Consider the following 16002-nt stretch of genomic DNA (forward strand, 5'->3'; position numbering starts at 1 on the left):
GCAGATTATGGTATGATTTGCAGGAGAGTTGTGAAGTCCCCAAAGGACTGTTCTGATATGGATTTTTTTATCGTCTGAAGATAATGATTCCATTAGAGTCAAAGGCTGATCAGGCACAATGCTAGAAAATTAACTAATCCTCCGGTCTCTTTCTCTCTCTTCCCGTCCCCCTCCCCACCAGCAAAATAGCAGCAGGAGAGAAGGGGTTAAATAAATACCCCCTCCCCATAGGCTGTGATCTTGGTGTTGATTGCCCTCCACCCCACAGCTGCTATTGTGCTGAAAAAGAAGACAAACCGATGAATGACACCTCTAGCTTCCTGCTTAACTTCTGACTCTATCTGAATCATTGTTTTTGGATTATAATAGATAATTACCAGTTATGGTGTGGGGGTGGAGAAGGGTGGCCTATCCCTCTCTGCAGGTCTTCAAGCAGAGACTGTAGAGCCATCTGTTGGGGAAGCTTTAGCTCTGGACTTCTTGCATTAAGCAGGGGGGTTGGACTATATAGCCTCTAAGACCCCTTCCAGTTTTATGATTGTAATGTCACTACTAATGTTGGGTCTGCTCTGATGGAGTTTCCCAGCTCCCATTCTTAAACTGCTGGTCTGGGTTAAGAATTTAGGAAACTGCCTTATACCAAGTCAGTCCCTTGGTCCATCTAGCTCAGTATTGTCTTCACAGACTGGCAGTGGCTTCTCCCAGGTTACAGGCAAGAATCTCTCTCAGCCCGATCTTGGAGTTGCTGCCAAGGAAGGAACTGGGAACCTTCTGCTCTTCCCAGAGTGGCTCCATCCCCTGAGGGGAATCTCTTCCAGTGCTCACACTTCTGTCTCCCATTCATCTGCAACCAGGGCAGGCCCTGCTTAGCTAAGGGGACAAGTCATGCTTGCTGCCACCAGACCAGCTCTCCTCTTCACTAACTGGCAGCAGCTTCTCCAAGGTTCATATTCAAACCAGCCCTGCTGGTTCCGTGCACATCCCTTGAAGAAACATGAGAGCTTGACATTTTACCCAAACCAAGACCCTTACCCACTGCCCCCCTTTAACACAGACTCTGCTCTTTGACTGTCCAGTAGCAAGAAAATAAATTGTTTGCTGCATTCTTAGGGCACATAAATATGCAAATACATAGAATTCAGTTAGAATAGGATACATTCTTCAGTTGTAATTCTTCAAGCCTGCTCTTTAAAAATCGTGCAACACATTATGCAGTGGTGATGGAAAAGGGCAATGTGGTCGGGCTTTCTGTGCTCTTGATGTCATCCTGGTGTTTGTTTTGGACCCTTCTGGCCAGTGAGTGCTAAGAACATCCACATGAAACGCTGTCTGCCATACTGATCTCTGGGGTCCTCCGACTCAGGGTGATGCTGGAAGGCAGACGGAGTGCCTGTTCACACAGCGACTCAGCGTTATCCTTCGGGCCAGGAGACACCACTAAACGACCCAGTCACTAGACCCAGTCAGATGTGAGTGTGCTTAATTGATGCTGGTTTTGGCTTCCCAAACCAAGTTGTCATTCCCTGCATCCTCCCACGCCCGCCCCCCCCCCCCATCCAAAAGGTTCTTGAAATGGCTGAGCCACCCATTTAGTATCTGAAGCTATAAAACATTTCAAAAGGAAAGGAAGTTGGAAAACAACAAAAGTCGTCTGGAGATTTAAAGAAATCAGAATGTTGTCATACTTCCAAGGTGGATTAGGAACACATTCCAACATAGGCGGATCACAGAGATCTACAGTGTGAGTAGACCTTAAGTTCTGATCCGAGGAACATAGGAAGTAGGAGTGCGCACAAAACCGGCTGGCCTGATTTGGTTTGAGTCCGAACTGGACCCGAATCAGACCGGGCCAGTTCATTTGTGCACCCCCTCACCCACCCACCCCTTGTTCGGTTTGCTGGGGTTCACAACAACAACAAAAAATTTCATTCACTCCCTCCAGGGGCCTTCTCCAAGGCTGCAGGGTGTGTGTGTGTGTGTGTGTGTGTGTGTGTGTGTGTGTGTGTGTGTGTGTGCTCTGGAGGTTTGCCCTCCCCCACCAGCCTCCATTATGTGCCAAATTGCCCAGTTCGGCTGGGGGGTTCAGTTCAATAACAAAACGAACCAGCGGGGTTCTGTTCAATATCGGACAGTGTTGAACCGAACAGGTTTGATGTCAAACAGGTCTGACATCGAACCTGTTTTCACATCCCTAATAGGAAGCTGCCTTATACAGAGTCAGACCATTCTAGCTCCATATTGTCTACAGGCAGGAGTCTCTCCCAGCCCTACCTGGAGATGCCACCAAGGACTGAACTTGGGATCTTCTGCACGTGAAGCAGATGCTCTGCCACTGAGCTATGGCCCCAGCCCCTAAGCCAAGGTGGACCCTGCTTAGCAAAGGGGACAGTACATGCTCACTACTACAAGACCAGCTCTGCTCCCCAAACATCCTCCCCTCAGTACAAAGATTCATTTGCTCTCCAGGATACTCCTGTAGTTTCTGTACTTCCCCATTCATGTCAACAGAGGGCGCTGTTCAGTTCAGCATGTTGCGCACATGGAACTTCCTTCTCCCCTAAACTGGATGGAGAAGCCATTCATTCTGTGCATGCAGTCCAGGTGTGCATTGTCCATAATGACTCGCCATGCTCCATTTGCTCTGGAAGTGTTGCCAGGATTCTTCCCAGGCCAGTGTCCGAGGTCAGCATCCATAAGCGACTGTCGATCCATAACCCACCTCTACCCACTACTCTTGTACTGTCATTACCTCCTCTATCCCATCCTCTCTGCAAATTAGAGCTTTCTCCAAGAAGCCTCTGCAATGATGCATGAGCCATTGGAGTAAAGCTGCCATTTGGAGGAGGAAGAGCCCCTGGACGAGGAGGAGGTGGAGTTGATGGGGCTCCGTCATCACCTGCAGAAATGATGGGAGAGGCGAACGGAAGGTGGCACTGAGTGAGAGGGAGCTTCTACCCTAGCAAAAAGAATGTGACCGCCCCCCCCCCCATTGACACAACCAGCACCCTAGGCAGGTTCCATCAAAAACTGGGGAGGACAAGCATCCAGCCCTGTTTTATGAGCAGCATGTGCTCCTAGTTCTCGACTGTATGCGAGCAAACAACTAGAGAGGAGGATGAGGAGTGATCATCTGCGAGACAGGAGCTGAAGAGGATGCTGGGTTTAAAACTGACTGGCAGCAACTCTCCAATGTTTCAGGCAGGAATCCTTCCCAGCCCTACCTGGAGAGGCTGCCAGGGGATGAAACATGGGACCTTTAGCAAGCAAAGAAGATGTTCTGCCTCTCTGACTGGCTAGGAGAACCGTGTCCTCCCCAGCTCCTCTCTCACTCATGATCACTCTCCCTCCTTCAATCTAGTTGTTTGCCCACACACAATTGAAAATCGGGAGTGTACACCGCTCCCAAAGCTTTATAGGACACTTGTCCTACCAAGTTTTCTATGGTGAGAATCTACTTCCTATGTGTCTTGCGGGACACCCAGGTTGGACGGGACCTACAGGGGATACATTGATGACTTCCTCAAACCTGAAGCCCACCCTTGGTTCTTCAGTCATGGTGAACCCTATCTTCTGCTGGTGGAGGAGAGACGAGCTTTCGGAGTGCTTTGGTGTCTGGTGGAATTGGTGGGATTGCCTGGTAACAATGTATTTTCATCTTTTTGTGTTGTTGTTCTTATCATCTGTTTATGCTGGTCAAATGACTGAATTTAAATAAAGTAAAGACCAATGAGCTATGTAATTACTTCCATAATTCTACCCCGTCTTAGGCAAGAGGGCTGCATTTTTCAATTAAAATCCTGCAGGAACTGTTGCCCTCATTCCAATGAGGAGGTCAACAGCTTGTCATCTGGAATCCTTTGGATCTTGTAAGATTGTGTGTGTGTTTGTTTTGTTTTTAATTCTTCAAGGAACTTTGTGAAGATCCCCGCTTGTTTGTAAATGGAATCAGTTCCCACGATTTGCACCAGGGGAAGCTGGGAAACTGCTGGTTTGTGGCCGCCTGTTCCTGCCTGGCTCTCCGGGAGAATCTCTGGCAAAAGGTAGTACTCTGCTCCTGAGCAACAGACAGTCCTCTTTGTGTTTCGTTCTCAGATTCTGTGCTGAGAGCCCTACAGCTGAGCTCTCTGGGATATTGTTGGCTTCCGTCAGTAATAAAGTCAGATCCCATGTGACCTGGCATCCCAAGTCCCTTTTGATCTTGGGAGGGAAACAAAGTAGTCTTTTCATGAGAGGGATTCCGCCAGCAATTTTATGTACACATCTGACTGATTGTAAGTGTCCTTCCAAATGTGGAGCGAAAACAACAAAGGGTCTTATGGTGCTCCAGAGACTAATCCATTTCCTGTGAATAAAGACTAACAAGACTGGTATATTTGTTTTGGGTTTTATTGGGTTGTTGGCTTCAACCATCTACCCTGTTGTCTCTTCTAGGATGTATCTCTTTGAATGGGAAGAATTCCAGTGTTTAAGATTTTTTATGGCTGTGGGGATGGCAAAAGGGAAAACCTTGAAGAGAAGGGCATACCTCACACCCTGTTCCTTCTCCTCTGTAGCTCTTGCCTTTCTCCCTCACCAGAGAGAACCACTGAGCCCAACCTCTTCCTTCCTCTTCCCTTGCTATGTATATGATTGACACGCCCAGTACCTGCCTCCTTTGCCTTGCTTATGAGTAGGCTCTAACAAGCAGGTTGATAGTCCTAAGGAAGCTTCCCTCTTGTAAACTTGTCCCGTTCATTTCAATAAGATTGCTTATGAGTAACTTCATCTGGATGCAAGCCAGTGGCTGGAGTCGTCTTTCTCATAACAGTAATGTTTAAGTGTGTGTGATATGTGTGCACACACACATACGTGTGTTGCAGTAAGGGCGTCAGGCTTCTACAGTCAATGGCTCGCATCCATGCTAAGTTATGCCTGTGGCTTTCAGCAGCATCTGATGGGCCGCTGTGCGAAACAGGATTCTGGACTAGATGGGCCTCCTTGGGCCTGATCCAGCAGGGCTGTTCTTATGTTCTTCCATATTCATAAGCAATCGTATTGAAATTAATGGGACAAATTTACCCGCCCTGTTAATGTCAGTGGGTGCTAATTTTTAGAACAACAAATTTTCAGAATTCTCATCAGGCTGAGTGGAGGGGGCTGCTGAGATTCCGTATGTATGAATGTGACAAATATTTATATACCACTTTTCAGCCAAGGTTCCCAAAGCGGTTTACATAGAAATAAATAAATAAAATAAATGGCTCCCTGTCCCCAAAGGGCTCACAATCTAAAAGAACCAGCGTGGTGTAGTGGTTAGAGTGCTGTCTTAGGACCAGGGAGACCTGAGTTCAAATCCCTATTCAGCCAGGAAACTCACTGGGTGACTCTGGGCCAGTCACTTCTCTCTCAGCCTAACCTACTTCACAGGGTTGTTGTGAGGAGAAACTTAACAATGTACACTGCTCTGGGCTCCTTGGAGTAAGAGTGGACTATAAGGTAGATACCAGCAACAGCCACTAAAGGGATACTGTGTTGGGGATGGATAGGGCCAGTTGCTCTGCCCCTGCTCAATAAAGAGAATCACCACTTTTAAAAGGCGCCCCTTTGCTCAGTTAGCCTGGGGAAATGTAGAATAGAAGTCTTCTACAATGGGCTCAGCGTGGGGTGGGAAACAGACTCTGAGTACTGCTGGGAGCCATTCAAGTACCCCTCTGTAGGAAGCCCCTGCTTTAGGGTATCAATTAATCAATCTTTATTATGGTCATAGACCAGCATAAGCTTTAGAGTAACTCTTCAGTATTAGTGAGTAACTTAGGCTGGATGCCAGCCACTTTCCCCCTCCCACCCCCACAAAAAGAGCACATGAAAGAAAACTTGCTTGTGGTTCTTTGCAGATCTGTCAGCTGGCTGTCAGTTTTTAATTTTGCTTTTAACTGATAACGTCTTAGTATGCCTTGATCCTGCATACCACTTAACGCTTTCCCTCTGGCTGCCTGGGTCATTTTCTTTCCGTTTTGTTGGTGCTCTAGGTGATTCCAAATTTTAAGGAACAAGAATGGAATCAAAAGAAGCCAGAGAGATATGGAGGGATATTTCACTTCCATTTCTGGTGCCTGGGAGAGTGGATTGACGTAGTCATTGATGACCGACTGCCCACTGTGAACGGCGAGTTGGTCTTCTGCTCCTCTAAGGATCGCAATGAATTCTGGAGTGCGCTTCTGGAGAAAGCATATGCCAAGTAGGTGGCTTCTTCGCCTGGCATAATCTTGGTTACTTCAACCACAATAACAACAGATGAGATCCTGCTAGCTGTCCTGTACAGGATGCTTCCTGACTTTGGGTGAATTTGGGAAAATAGAATAGTCATGGGCCCTAAAAGCATGCAAGTGTCTCTATTTTCATTCGTGAAATGTTGGCAGGTATGGCGGCCATGGATTCACACATCCTGAGATGGAGCAAAAGATTTTTTTAAATTTATTTAGCACATTTGTATACCACCCCAAGCTCGCATCTCTGGACAGCTTACAATAAAACAGATTAAAAACAAAGTTAATGCATTGAAACAATGATGAATTCTAGAAGTTAATTAAAAGATGGGCAGAAAACTCACTCACTGCTAATAGCTTGCTTGGGAGAGAACACTTTCTGGCCTAATTTCCCGCAATTTTTCTTTTTACCCTGTGTGCAAACACGCTGAAGATAGGCAAAAGTAAGACCTCTTGCAGGGAATGAAGTAAGTTTCCACCACCACCACCCCAGCCTCTTTGTATACAGATCTTTGTTGCTTTGTCCCATTTCTAGGTTGGCAGGGTGTTATGAAGCCTTGGATGGCGGGAACACAGCAGAGGCCATCATTGACTTCACGGGAGCCGTGGCGGAGTCCATTGATATGACCAGGGGCACCTACGCCAGGGATATTTCCAAGCAGCTGAAGCTCTTTGAGGACTTGCTGAAAGTACAGCGAAGAGGCGGATTGATCAGTTGTTCCGTTGTGGTATGTATGTAGATAGGTTTTGTGATCTGGGTGAAATTGGTGAAACCTGACAGCGTGCATTACAGAGGAACCTGGGAAGCAGCCTTCTACCCAATCAGACCATTGGTCCATCTAACTCAGTAAGCCTACACGGACTGGCAGCAGCTTCTCCAAGGTTGCAGGTAGGAGTCTCTCTCTCAGCCCCATCCTGGAGATGCTGCCAGGGAGGAAATCTGGGACCATCTGAATGCAACCTTCCCAGAGCGACCCCATCCCCTAAGGGGAATATCTTCCAGTGCTCAAACATGTTGTCTTCCATTCAGATGCAAACTGGGGCAGACCCTACTTAGCTAAGGGGACAATTCATGCTTGCTGCCACCAGACTAGCTCATTGGTATATGTTCCCCAGCTCCCTGAGAAGTTCCAGGGACAATGCTACATGATTTAGGGCAGGGCCTTCCTTTCCTCTTAGAGAGCAGGTGGAAACTTCTCTCTCTCCCTAAAGGTAGTAAAGTGTGCCATCTAGTTGGTGTCGACTCCTGGCGACCACAGAGCCCTGTGGTTTTCTTTCGTAGAATACAGGAGGGGTTTACCAATGCCATCTCCCACCCAGTATGAGATGATTCATTTCAGCATCTTCCTATATTGCTGCTGCCTGATATAGGTGTTTCCCATAGTCTGAGAAACATACCAGCAGGGATTCGAACCGGCAACCTCTGGCTTGCTAGTCAAGTTATTTCTCCGCTGCGCCATTAGGTGTAGCCTATAGATTAGTATAGGGTCTTTCCTATCCAATAAATACTTAGTATTTAATTCTACAAGAATTTCCATGTGTCTTCTCGAAATAGCTGCAACCGCTAAACTCTTCAAACTATTCTGTAACTGGAGTGGATAGATTCTTTAGTGCTCTGCTAATTAATCTGGAGGTAAAAACTACCACCCACAACTGTTTCAAGCAGAATGTGTAGTGTAGATGAGCATTCTTCTCTTCCTACGCAATGTGCCGTCATCAGAGGCTGTTGGGTGTTTCCTAAGACATGCCGTCAGCTTGGATGGAGCCCCAGCAAAGCTCAGAATCGCTGCTAGGTGCTCTGCATGAAAGCACCCTAGGAAGCATCCTAGAATCCTCTAAGCTGCTGGAGGTCCCTAGCAAGCACTCTGGGGTTTCTCAAGAGATAAATGCATGTAGAAAGAGTCCCCTGGGGGCAAGAAGTTGAAAACCACTGCAATAAGCCAGGTCCCCTGCCCTGCTGCTGACCTTTTCAGGAACACCAAGTTCTGCCCTCTGGGAATGGTGCAAGAGATGACTAATTCTTGGGTCCGATTTCAGAGCTTAAAGTGGAATTTTCAAGTCCAAACTGCTGCTGCTGGTTTCCCCCCTCCGGTCATCCAATGTTGATTTCTCAGGCACGCAATCAGTTCTGCAAATACTCACTTGCTGAAGGTAGTGCTGGAAATACTCCTCGGGTGCTGGCCGTGCTCTAACTTAGATATGTTCCAGAAGAAGAGTTGTTTTGGCTTTTGTAGATGAGAGGTATTGCTATAACTTCAGCTGGTGAATTCAGTAAGGTGATTGATTGGTTGATTGATTAAGTGCCGTCAAGTCGGTGTCGATTCTTAGTGACCACATAGATTCTCTCCAGGATGATCTGTCTTCCACTTGGCCTTGAAGGTCTCTCAGTGGTGCATTCATTGCTGTCTCCATCGAGTCCATCCACCTGGCTGCTGGTCGTTGTCTTCTTCTTTTTCCTTCAACTTCCCCCAGCATTATGGACTTCAAAAGGGAGCTGGGTTTTCACTTAATGTGTCTGAAGTATGATAGTTTGAGCCTCGTCCTTTGTGCCTCAAGTGAAAATTCTAGATTGATTTGTTCTATGATCCATTGGTTTGTTTTCCTGGCTGTCCATGGTATCCTCAAAAGTCTTCTCCAGCACCAAAGTTCAAAAGCGTCAATGCTTTTTCTGTCTTGCTTCTTCAAAGCCCAGCTTTCTCATTGATAGAGTGTCATGGGGAAAATTATTGTCTGAACAATTCTAATCTTTGTAGGTACAGACACATCACGGCATCTAAATATCCTTTCCAAGGCCTTCATTGTAACCCTACCAAGTGCTAGTCTGCGGCATATTTCTTGACTGCTGGATCCTTTACTGTTGATGGTCGATCCTAAAAGGCAGAAGCTCTCCACCACTGCAATGTCTTCATTATCAATTCTGAGGCTGGTTGCTGTACCTGTTGTCATTAGTTTAGTTCAGTAAGGTAGAGAAGCAGTAATGGAGAACTCTTTTTACAGTGCATGAGTCAGGAAGAGCACGCCACTGATCGGATGCTCAGAGCTGCAAAATCCCTTTTGGTCTCAATCCACTTGTGCTACAAGGAGAGTGGATAGCATTACGTCATTCCCTGCAGCATAAATACATGGACTGAGCGCTGTCTCATGCCACAGATTGGGCAAGTTCCCAACATAGCGGAACTAACCAGTGGTGGGGTTCCCAACCAGTAGACCTCCAGATGTTGATGAACCACAACTCCCATCTTCCCCAGTCAGCCACAATAAATTGTGGCGGGGGTGATGGGGATTGTAGTTCAGCAACATCGGGAGGACCACAGGTTGGGAACTCCTGAACTAGCAGAGCATTAATCTGGATGTTGGTCACAACTGAGTGTTTATTTCATCCTATAAAGGCAATTTGCCCCCTAATGAACAATGACCCAAGCCCAGGTGCAAAGTCCAGTTGTTACAGGTCTACAATTGGATGAGGTAAGCTGGTTTTGTGGTAGCAAGCCTGAATGGCCCCCTTTGCTAAGCAAGGTTCACCCTGGTTTGCATTTGGATGGGAGACTACATGTGTGAGCACCATAAGATATTCCCCTTAGGGGATGGGGAAGAGCATCTGCATGTTTGCGTGCAGAAGGTTTAAAGTTCCCTCCCTGGCATCACCAGTCGGGCTAAGAGAGACTCCTGCCTGCCACCTTGGAAAGCCACTGCCAGCCTGTGTTGGCAATACTGAGCTAGATGGACTAATGGTCTGACTCAATATATGGCAGCATCCTGTGTTCCTCCTTCCAAAGGGCTATAAGAATGCATGGAATTTCCCAATGGCCACTGGCCATTCTGAAATTCAACGCATTCCATGGTCACTTTGGGGGAACCAGGGCTTTTCAGTGGGAATTCCCTGTCATTCATTTTAGTACATTCTCAAGATCATCTGCTTTGCATGCATAAGGTTCCAGGTTAAATCTATGGCATCTCCATGATAGGGCTGAGAGAGCAACCTTGGGGAAGCTGCTGCCAGTCTGTGCAGACAATACTGAGCTAGATGGACCCATAGTCTGACTCGGTATATGGCAGCTTCCTATGTTTCTAATTACTTTATGACAAACAGCACATCTATTTCTGGTGTATGATTGTGGGCAGTTTTCTCAGTTGCTCTAGTTTTCTGCCACTGAACTAATTGAAGAAAAGCACTTTTAAAAGTGCTAAATTGAGTGGGATGAGAGCTCTATCAATTCAACATGGACGATGAAGTATTTGGCATCACCATTTGCCTCCTAGTAAAGAGAGATGGCTTGGCACACCTGATATGTTTTGTGAAATCTAGAGTTTTTCATTCACCAGTAGCTTACGACAACCCACCATCGAAAGGTGATAATCCCTTTCTTGGTTTGCCTGATAGCTTAGAGTTTCTGTGTGTGAACGTTGCAGTGCAGGTTGGCAAAGTGTCAGCATCCGTTATAGGGGTCTTCTAAGGCTTTGCAGTTTTAACGAGAAGGAATGGTGCTACAGCCCCTGTGCTGTCATGGAAACAAGTGCTGACTTGATTTGTGAAGATCTCCTGGCGTGTGAGACCCATGGGAAATGTCACTGGATCGTAATATGTCTTATGAACTGATTATCTATGAGCTATTGCTACAGAGGTCCACTGGAGACTTGGCATAAGTCAGCACTCATTCTGAGGCTGAGAAAATTGTGCAGCTGCTTTGTTTCTCATCTTCCTTCCTCACAACTGTTAAAGAAGGAAGTTGTTTTTTAAAAAATAATTCTGCCCTTACACTAAAACAGATGAGAAGGGGAGAGAATAGTTGACTTGACTTCCAACTGGTTTAGCCCTTCAAAAGGCGACAAGGTTCTTTTGCATCTCAAAGGATGTATACAGTGCTATTAAAATCCAACACACAGAGCACAAAGCGTGCTACCGCACAATGGCACACACATTGGCTGCATTCGCACATAACGTGGAACCACAGGTTCAATGGACCTGCAGTTCGACCCCCCCCCCCACTTTCCTGCTCGAATTTAGACGGAATAGAGCCTGCAGTCAGCGAGATTGCAGAGTGGAGGGGGAACTGCTGTGCGGGCTTCCTTTTTTCATGAAGGACAGCCCCCACAACCAATCACAGCTGGGGAGAGGGAGGAACTTCCTCCCTCAGCTCCAGTTGCGGAAGAGTGGGATTGTCGTGCTGCATTCGGATGTAACACTGCCACCACAAAACCAGAATTAAGGGCGGTGAAACTTACTCCAAACCAAAAGAACAAATTGGAGTCTGGGGAGGGAAACAATTTTGGTTCAAACTACGGGTGCACACATTTGGATGATCAAAAGTTTCAGCCGGAGGCCCCTTCGGTTACATGCAAATGTGGCCATTCTGTTGCGACACACACAGAACATTGTGCTGTATTAAGCCATTATTATTGTACCTTTTTGCTTCCATCCCGGTGATGGATGAAAGTGAGTCACATCAGGTATGACCAATCATGGGTAGGCATGGCTATTCCACTTTCAGAGAGCAGCACCGAGAGAGCTGCTCGAGATGGAAACATAAATCATTTAAAAGACATACCTTAATTCATACACATCTTAAATTGGAGCTCATTTTGGGGAAAGTTTAAAAGTAAAGAAACAAGAAGGAAAGGAATCCTAGCAAGAATATAGTAACAGCTTTGAAATGTTCCAACTTGAATATCATCACTTTACAGAAAAGTTACAAAAGATAATCAAGTGAGTAGGAAGTATTTAGAATGAACTGGATCCTGCAGAGCTTTTGTTTGGTGTGGTACTTGGTTGAAGACAAACAAGATTTTTTTGAACCACATGGAGTTCAGCTAGGGGCTGTACAAACCTCCCGATGAAAGGCCTCAAGAGAGAATTTATCAAGTTGTTGTGTTTCTGGGATGCCTTCCAATTTTTGAAAAATCCAGTAAAGAACCAGGCCAGGAGTGAGACACCCCGTCTCAAGCTACGTTATGCTGTAATGCTCATGATACAGAACCTACCGTCGTCCTGTTTGTCTTTCATGAGCATCAACTTGATGCTGTGATAGAAAACTGTCACCGATTAATCTTCCATTGTTATGCATATAACCTGGTTTGCAGTCCAATATAACACTACTTGGCTGGGGTACAATAAAAGAATCTAGAGATGTGTTTAATTTTTAAAAAACCAAGCTAGATTCCTTGACTGACATTCTAGCTAAATTTCAGTAGGACATCATTCAGGTAATAATAGGACTTGATTGATTTAGTTAGTTATTTAGTTAGTTAGTTTTATAGTTCAGGGGGTCTTCTGTGGAATAGGTTAGTCAGCCTGTGTTTGTACTTCAAAGGACCAGCTGAGGGTTGTTGTATTTAACCGAGTGTGTTTCATTTTATGCCACAGCCGTCATCCCCAAGTGATTTTGAAGTAGAAACGGAAATGGGCTTAATCAAGGGCCATTCATACTCAGTGACGGATATCCGGAAGATTCGGCTTGGGGAGAAGCTCCTGTCCTGTGCTAAGTTAGAGAAACTCTTCATGATCAGGCTGAGGAACCCCTGGGGGAAGACGGAGTGGAATGGTCCTTGGAGCGATGAGTAAGCTATACATGTGTTGGTTTCCAGAGGGATGCACTTGTCTTCTCTTGGGGGATCTACAGGGGCTGGAAACAGATCACTGCTGAATGTGGAAACTAGGCTGCAATGTGTCTTCTATCTGAATCAACTGGGAAAAAAACTTATGAACATAGGAAGCTGCCTTCTACTGAGTCAGACCATTGGTCCGTCTAACTCAGTATTGTCTACACAAACTGGCAGCAGCGTTTCCAAGGCTGCAGGCAGGAGTCTCTCTCAGCCTAATCTTGGAGAAGCTGCCAGGGAGGGAACTTGGAAGGTGGAGCCTTCTGCATACAAGCCTGCAGGTGCTCTTCCCAGAGCACCCCCTTCCCCCAAGGGGAGTATCTTACAGTGTTCACACATGTAGTTTCCCATTCAAATGCAAAGTAGGGCAGGCCCTGCTTTGCAAAGAGGACAATTCATGCTTGTTACCACAAGACCCATTCTCCTCTCAGCTAACTTTTCATAGACTAAAATGCACACACCCCCATTAATGAGGCAACATTTTTTTAAAAAGAAAATAATAACAGGTTGGATCCAGAGAAGGGTTGCATAAGAACAGAGCCTTGCTGGATTAGGCCCAAGGTCTTTCTCAGGGGTAGGCAACCTTGATTGTCTCCCCTCGTCTATCTTGCCCAGCTTCTTGTTTCCCACAGTGGCCTACCCGATGCCCTCTCTCCTGCAGTTGCTCCCCTGCAACTGGTATTCAGAGATCTTGTGCCCAAAGCCATCTAGCCGTAGGCTCCTCCTTATCTTACACTATTCCTGAGAATTCACCAACCCTCAACACTGGCTTTTCAGGGTGAACTCTGGAAGCTGCAAACGGGGATACGAAAGCCCGTTTCACCTGGAATACCATTTGCAGTTCTCAAAGACAGTGGTTCCCAACCTGGGGGCCTCCACATGTTGCTGGACTACAACTCCCATCAGCCCCTGACACAATAAATTGTAGCCGGGGATGATGGAAGTTCTAGTCCAGCAACATCTGGAGTGCCACAGGTTAGGAACTACTCCTCTAAGTCATTGTTTTTAAGACATCTTTAAACACTTTAATGTGTTTATTTTTAATATAACAACTGTTGCCAGAAACCACCATCTTCAAAGAGGCCTTTCTGTGCTTTCTCACACATAGGAAGGAATGCTTTTTCATGCAATTCTTCCATACACTATCTAAAAACGTGTATACACACACACACACAAATCTTGCTTCAGAACTAAGGTTTAACCTAGGGGTGTCCAACCTTTAGAATAATATTTTATTCTACGTGTAGAATAATATAATATAATATAATATAATATAATACGATACGATACGATACGATACGATACAATACAATACAATACAATACAATACAATGCAATACAATACAATGCAATACAATACAATACAATACAATACAATACAATATTATTATTAACAACTCCCATCATCCCCAGCTGCAATGTATCAGATAGACCGGGCCCCCGGCAGAAGTTCCTTTAGACGTCGTATCGCGCGCGTGTGCGCGCCCCAGGCCCCAGTTGGGTCACAGACTTTGCCGAGAGAGGAGCTCTGTTCGCGAGCTCCTCTCTTTTTTTGGAAACAATGCGGTGAGCACTCGGGGGGGTGGGAGGGAGGGAGGGCGGGACGGCGGCAGTACTTTACTAATTTTTGGCCCTAATCCGCTCGCGGAGGGGCGGCGGGGGCGGCTGGTTTCCAGCGCCCCATTTACGAGGTACAATACGGCCTCTGGCGGGGGCAAAGAGGCGGGAGGGGTAAGTAAGCCCTCCCCGCCCTTAAAGGGGGACCCCCCACCCGGACCCGGACCCGGACCCGGACCGGCCAAGTCCGAACCGGTCTGGAAGTTCGGAGGCCTTTAGAATGGCCTCCAGACCGGTTCGGACACACCCCTAATCCTGGTTAAAAGGTTAACCAGGATCAGCAAGCCCCATGGAACTGATTGTGAGAATGAAGAATTGTAGGGTAATCCTAGTCAAATCGCTCCAGTTAACCAGAATAGATAACTGGGACTGTTAACTATGCAGCCTCTCTCTAGCAACTCCCATTGTCTGCAGTTAAACCGTGTGAAGGTGTTTCTCCTTCTGTAGTACCAGCGTTCTGGTTTACCCCGAGTGCCGAAATAGCCCGAGGCTAACAGTAACTCGCCAAGGTCATCTCCATCTGTGTAAAACACACTGCTTACTTGAGACATAGAAGCCATTAACTTCCACTTAAATGTAATTGAGTGTGGAATGGGAGTGTTTTAACTAGCTCTCTGACTTCAGTCTCCTCATTCTGCCTCCTGGCATTTTGCTCTAATGGCAGAAGCAACTTTGTTGGAGGAGTTGGTAAAGGTGTGTCTTTGCATTTCTAGTAAAATGTATATTCCAGGGTTTTCCAACCTTGGGTCCCGACAAGTTGTTGGACTACAACTCCCATCATCCATGGCCACAGTGGATGATGGGGGTTGTAGTCCAATAACTTATTGGGACCCAAGGTTGGAAAACTCTGGAATATCCCCTCCTTGTGTCAAAGGCATGGCACAATGGAATCATTATAGTACAATGGAATCATTTCACCCTGCATATTCTAAAGCTGAAAATTCATAATGGAAACTTGTCCATTAAAAGCAGTGAACTGTCTTCTACTTGGAATTAGCAATTCACTAAGCCCATTCTCACGACCAAGAATTAGATGGTAGGAGGCAGTACTGTAAGGAGCTAAAGCCAGCTGTTGCTGCTTGTGAGGACACATGGGACTCCCGCCTGCACAGCCCATTCAAACTTGGCTAGCCTGATGTTTTAACCTTGCTTTTTACCAAGGTATGATGGAAATAGCCACTGACCTACCCCAGTCTGCTGATCATGTGTTGAAATCCCCATTTTAAGCAGTTCCTGGCCATGTTTGTCAGAGAGTTCTGTGGCTAGAAGGGACAGTCAGAGGAGAGCTGCTGGTGTGCTGAGGACTGCATCTCTGCTGGGAATGTAATGCATTCTGGGATACCTCCCTCGAGCCTGGGAGGACCCAGCTCCCTGAGCCAATAACGGTTGCTGTGTTTGTGCTTGGGGTGAGTAAGCAGAGTCAAATGGGGGCTCTGCTTGTCTGCCAGGAATGGGGTAGGGCTCTTCCCTCCCCAAAACCACCCCAGATGATTGTGTGAAAGACCTTACTGCCTGACTGCTACTTCCTCAGCAGGCCCTGTTG

At 46.5% G+C, this 16002-nt stretch overlaps 1 protein-coding gene and 1 non-coding gene across 7 annotated transcripts in view; one reads left to right on the plus strand and one right to left on the minus strand.

Annotated features, from left to right (window-relative positions):
- Window positions 1-16002, plus strand: part of CAPN6 (calpain 6) — a 64285-nt gene that overhangs the window by 27965 nt on the left and 20318 nt on the right. For all 6 annotated transcript variants that reach the window (XM_053273253.1, XM_053273247.1, XM_053273250.1 and 3 more), the window contains 4 exons: window positions 3909-4040; window positions 6009-6217; window positions 6781-6973; window positions 12607-12800. In XM_053273253.1, coding sequence (XP_053129228.1) covers window positions 3909-4040; window positions 6009-6217; window positions 6781-6973; window positions 12607-12800 — 728 coding nt within the window. The remainder of the gene's footprint in view (window positions 1-3908; window positions 4041-6008; window positions 6218-6780; window positions 6974-12606; window positions 12801-16002) is intronic.
- On the minus strand, window positions 2276-2347 carry TRNAV-CAC (transfer RNA valine (anticodon CAC)). The gene has a single exon. It is a non-coding gene; the product is annotated as a tRNA-Val (tRNA).

This window comes from Hemicordylus capensis, chromosome 11 (assembly GCF_027244095.1).
Source record: "Hemicordylus capensis ecotype Gifberg chromosome 11, rHemCap1.1.pri, whole genome shotgun sequence".
NCBI classification, from domain to species: Eukaryota; Metazoa; Chordata; class Lepidosauria; order Squamata; family Cordylidae; genus Hemicordylus; species Hemicordylus capensis.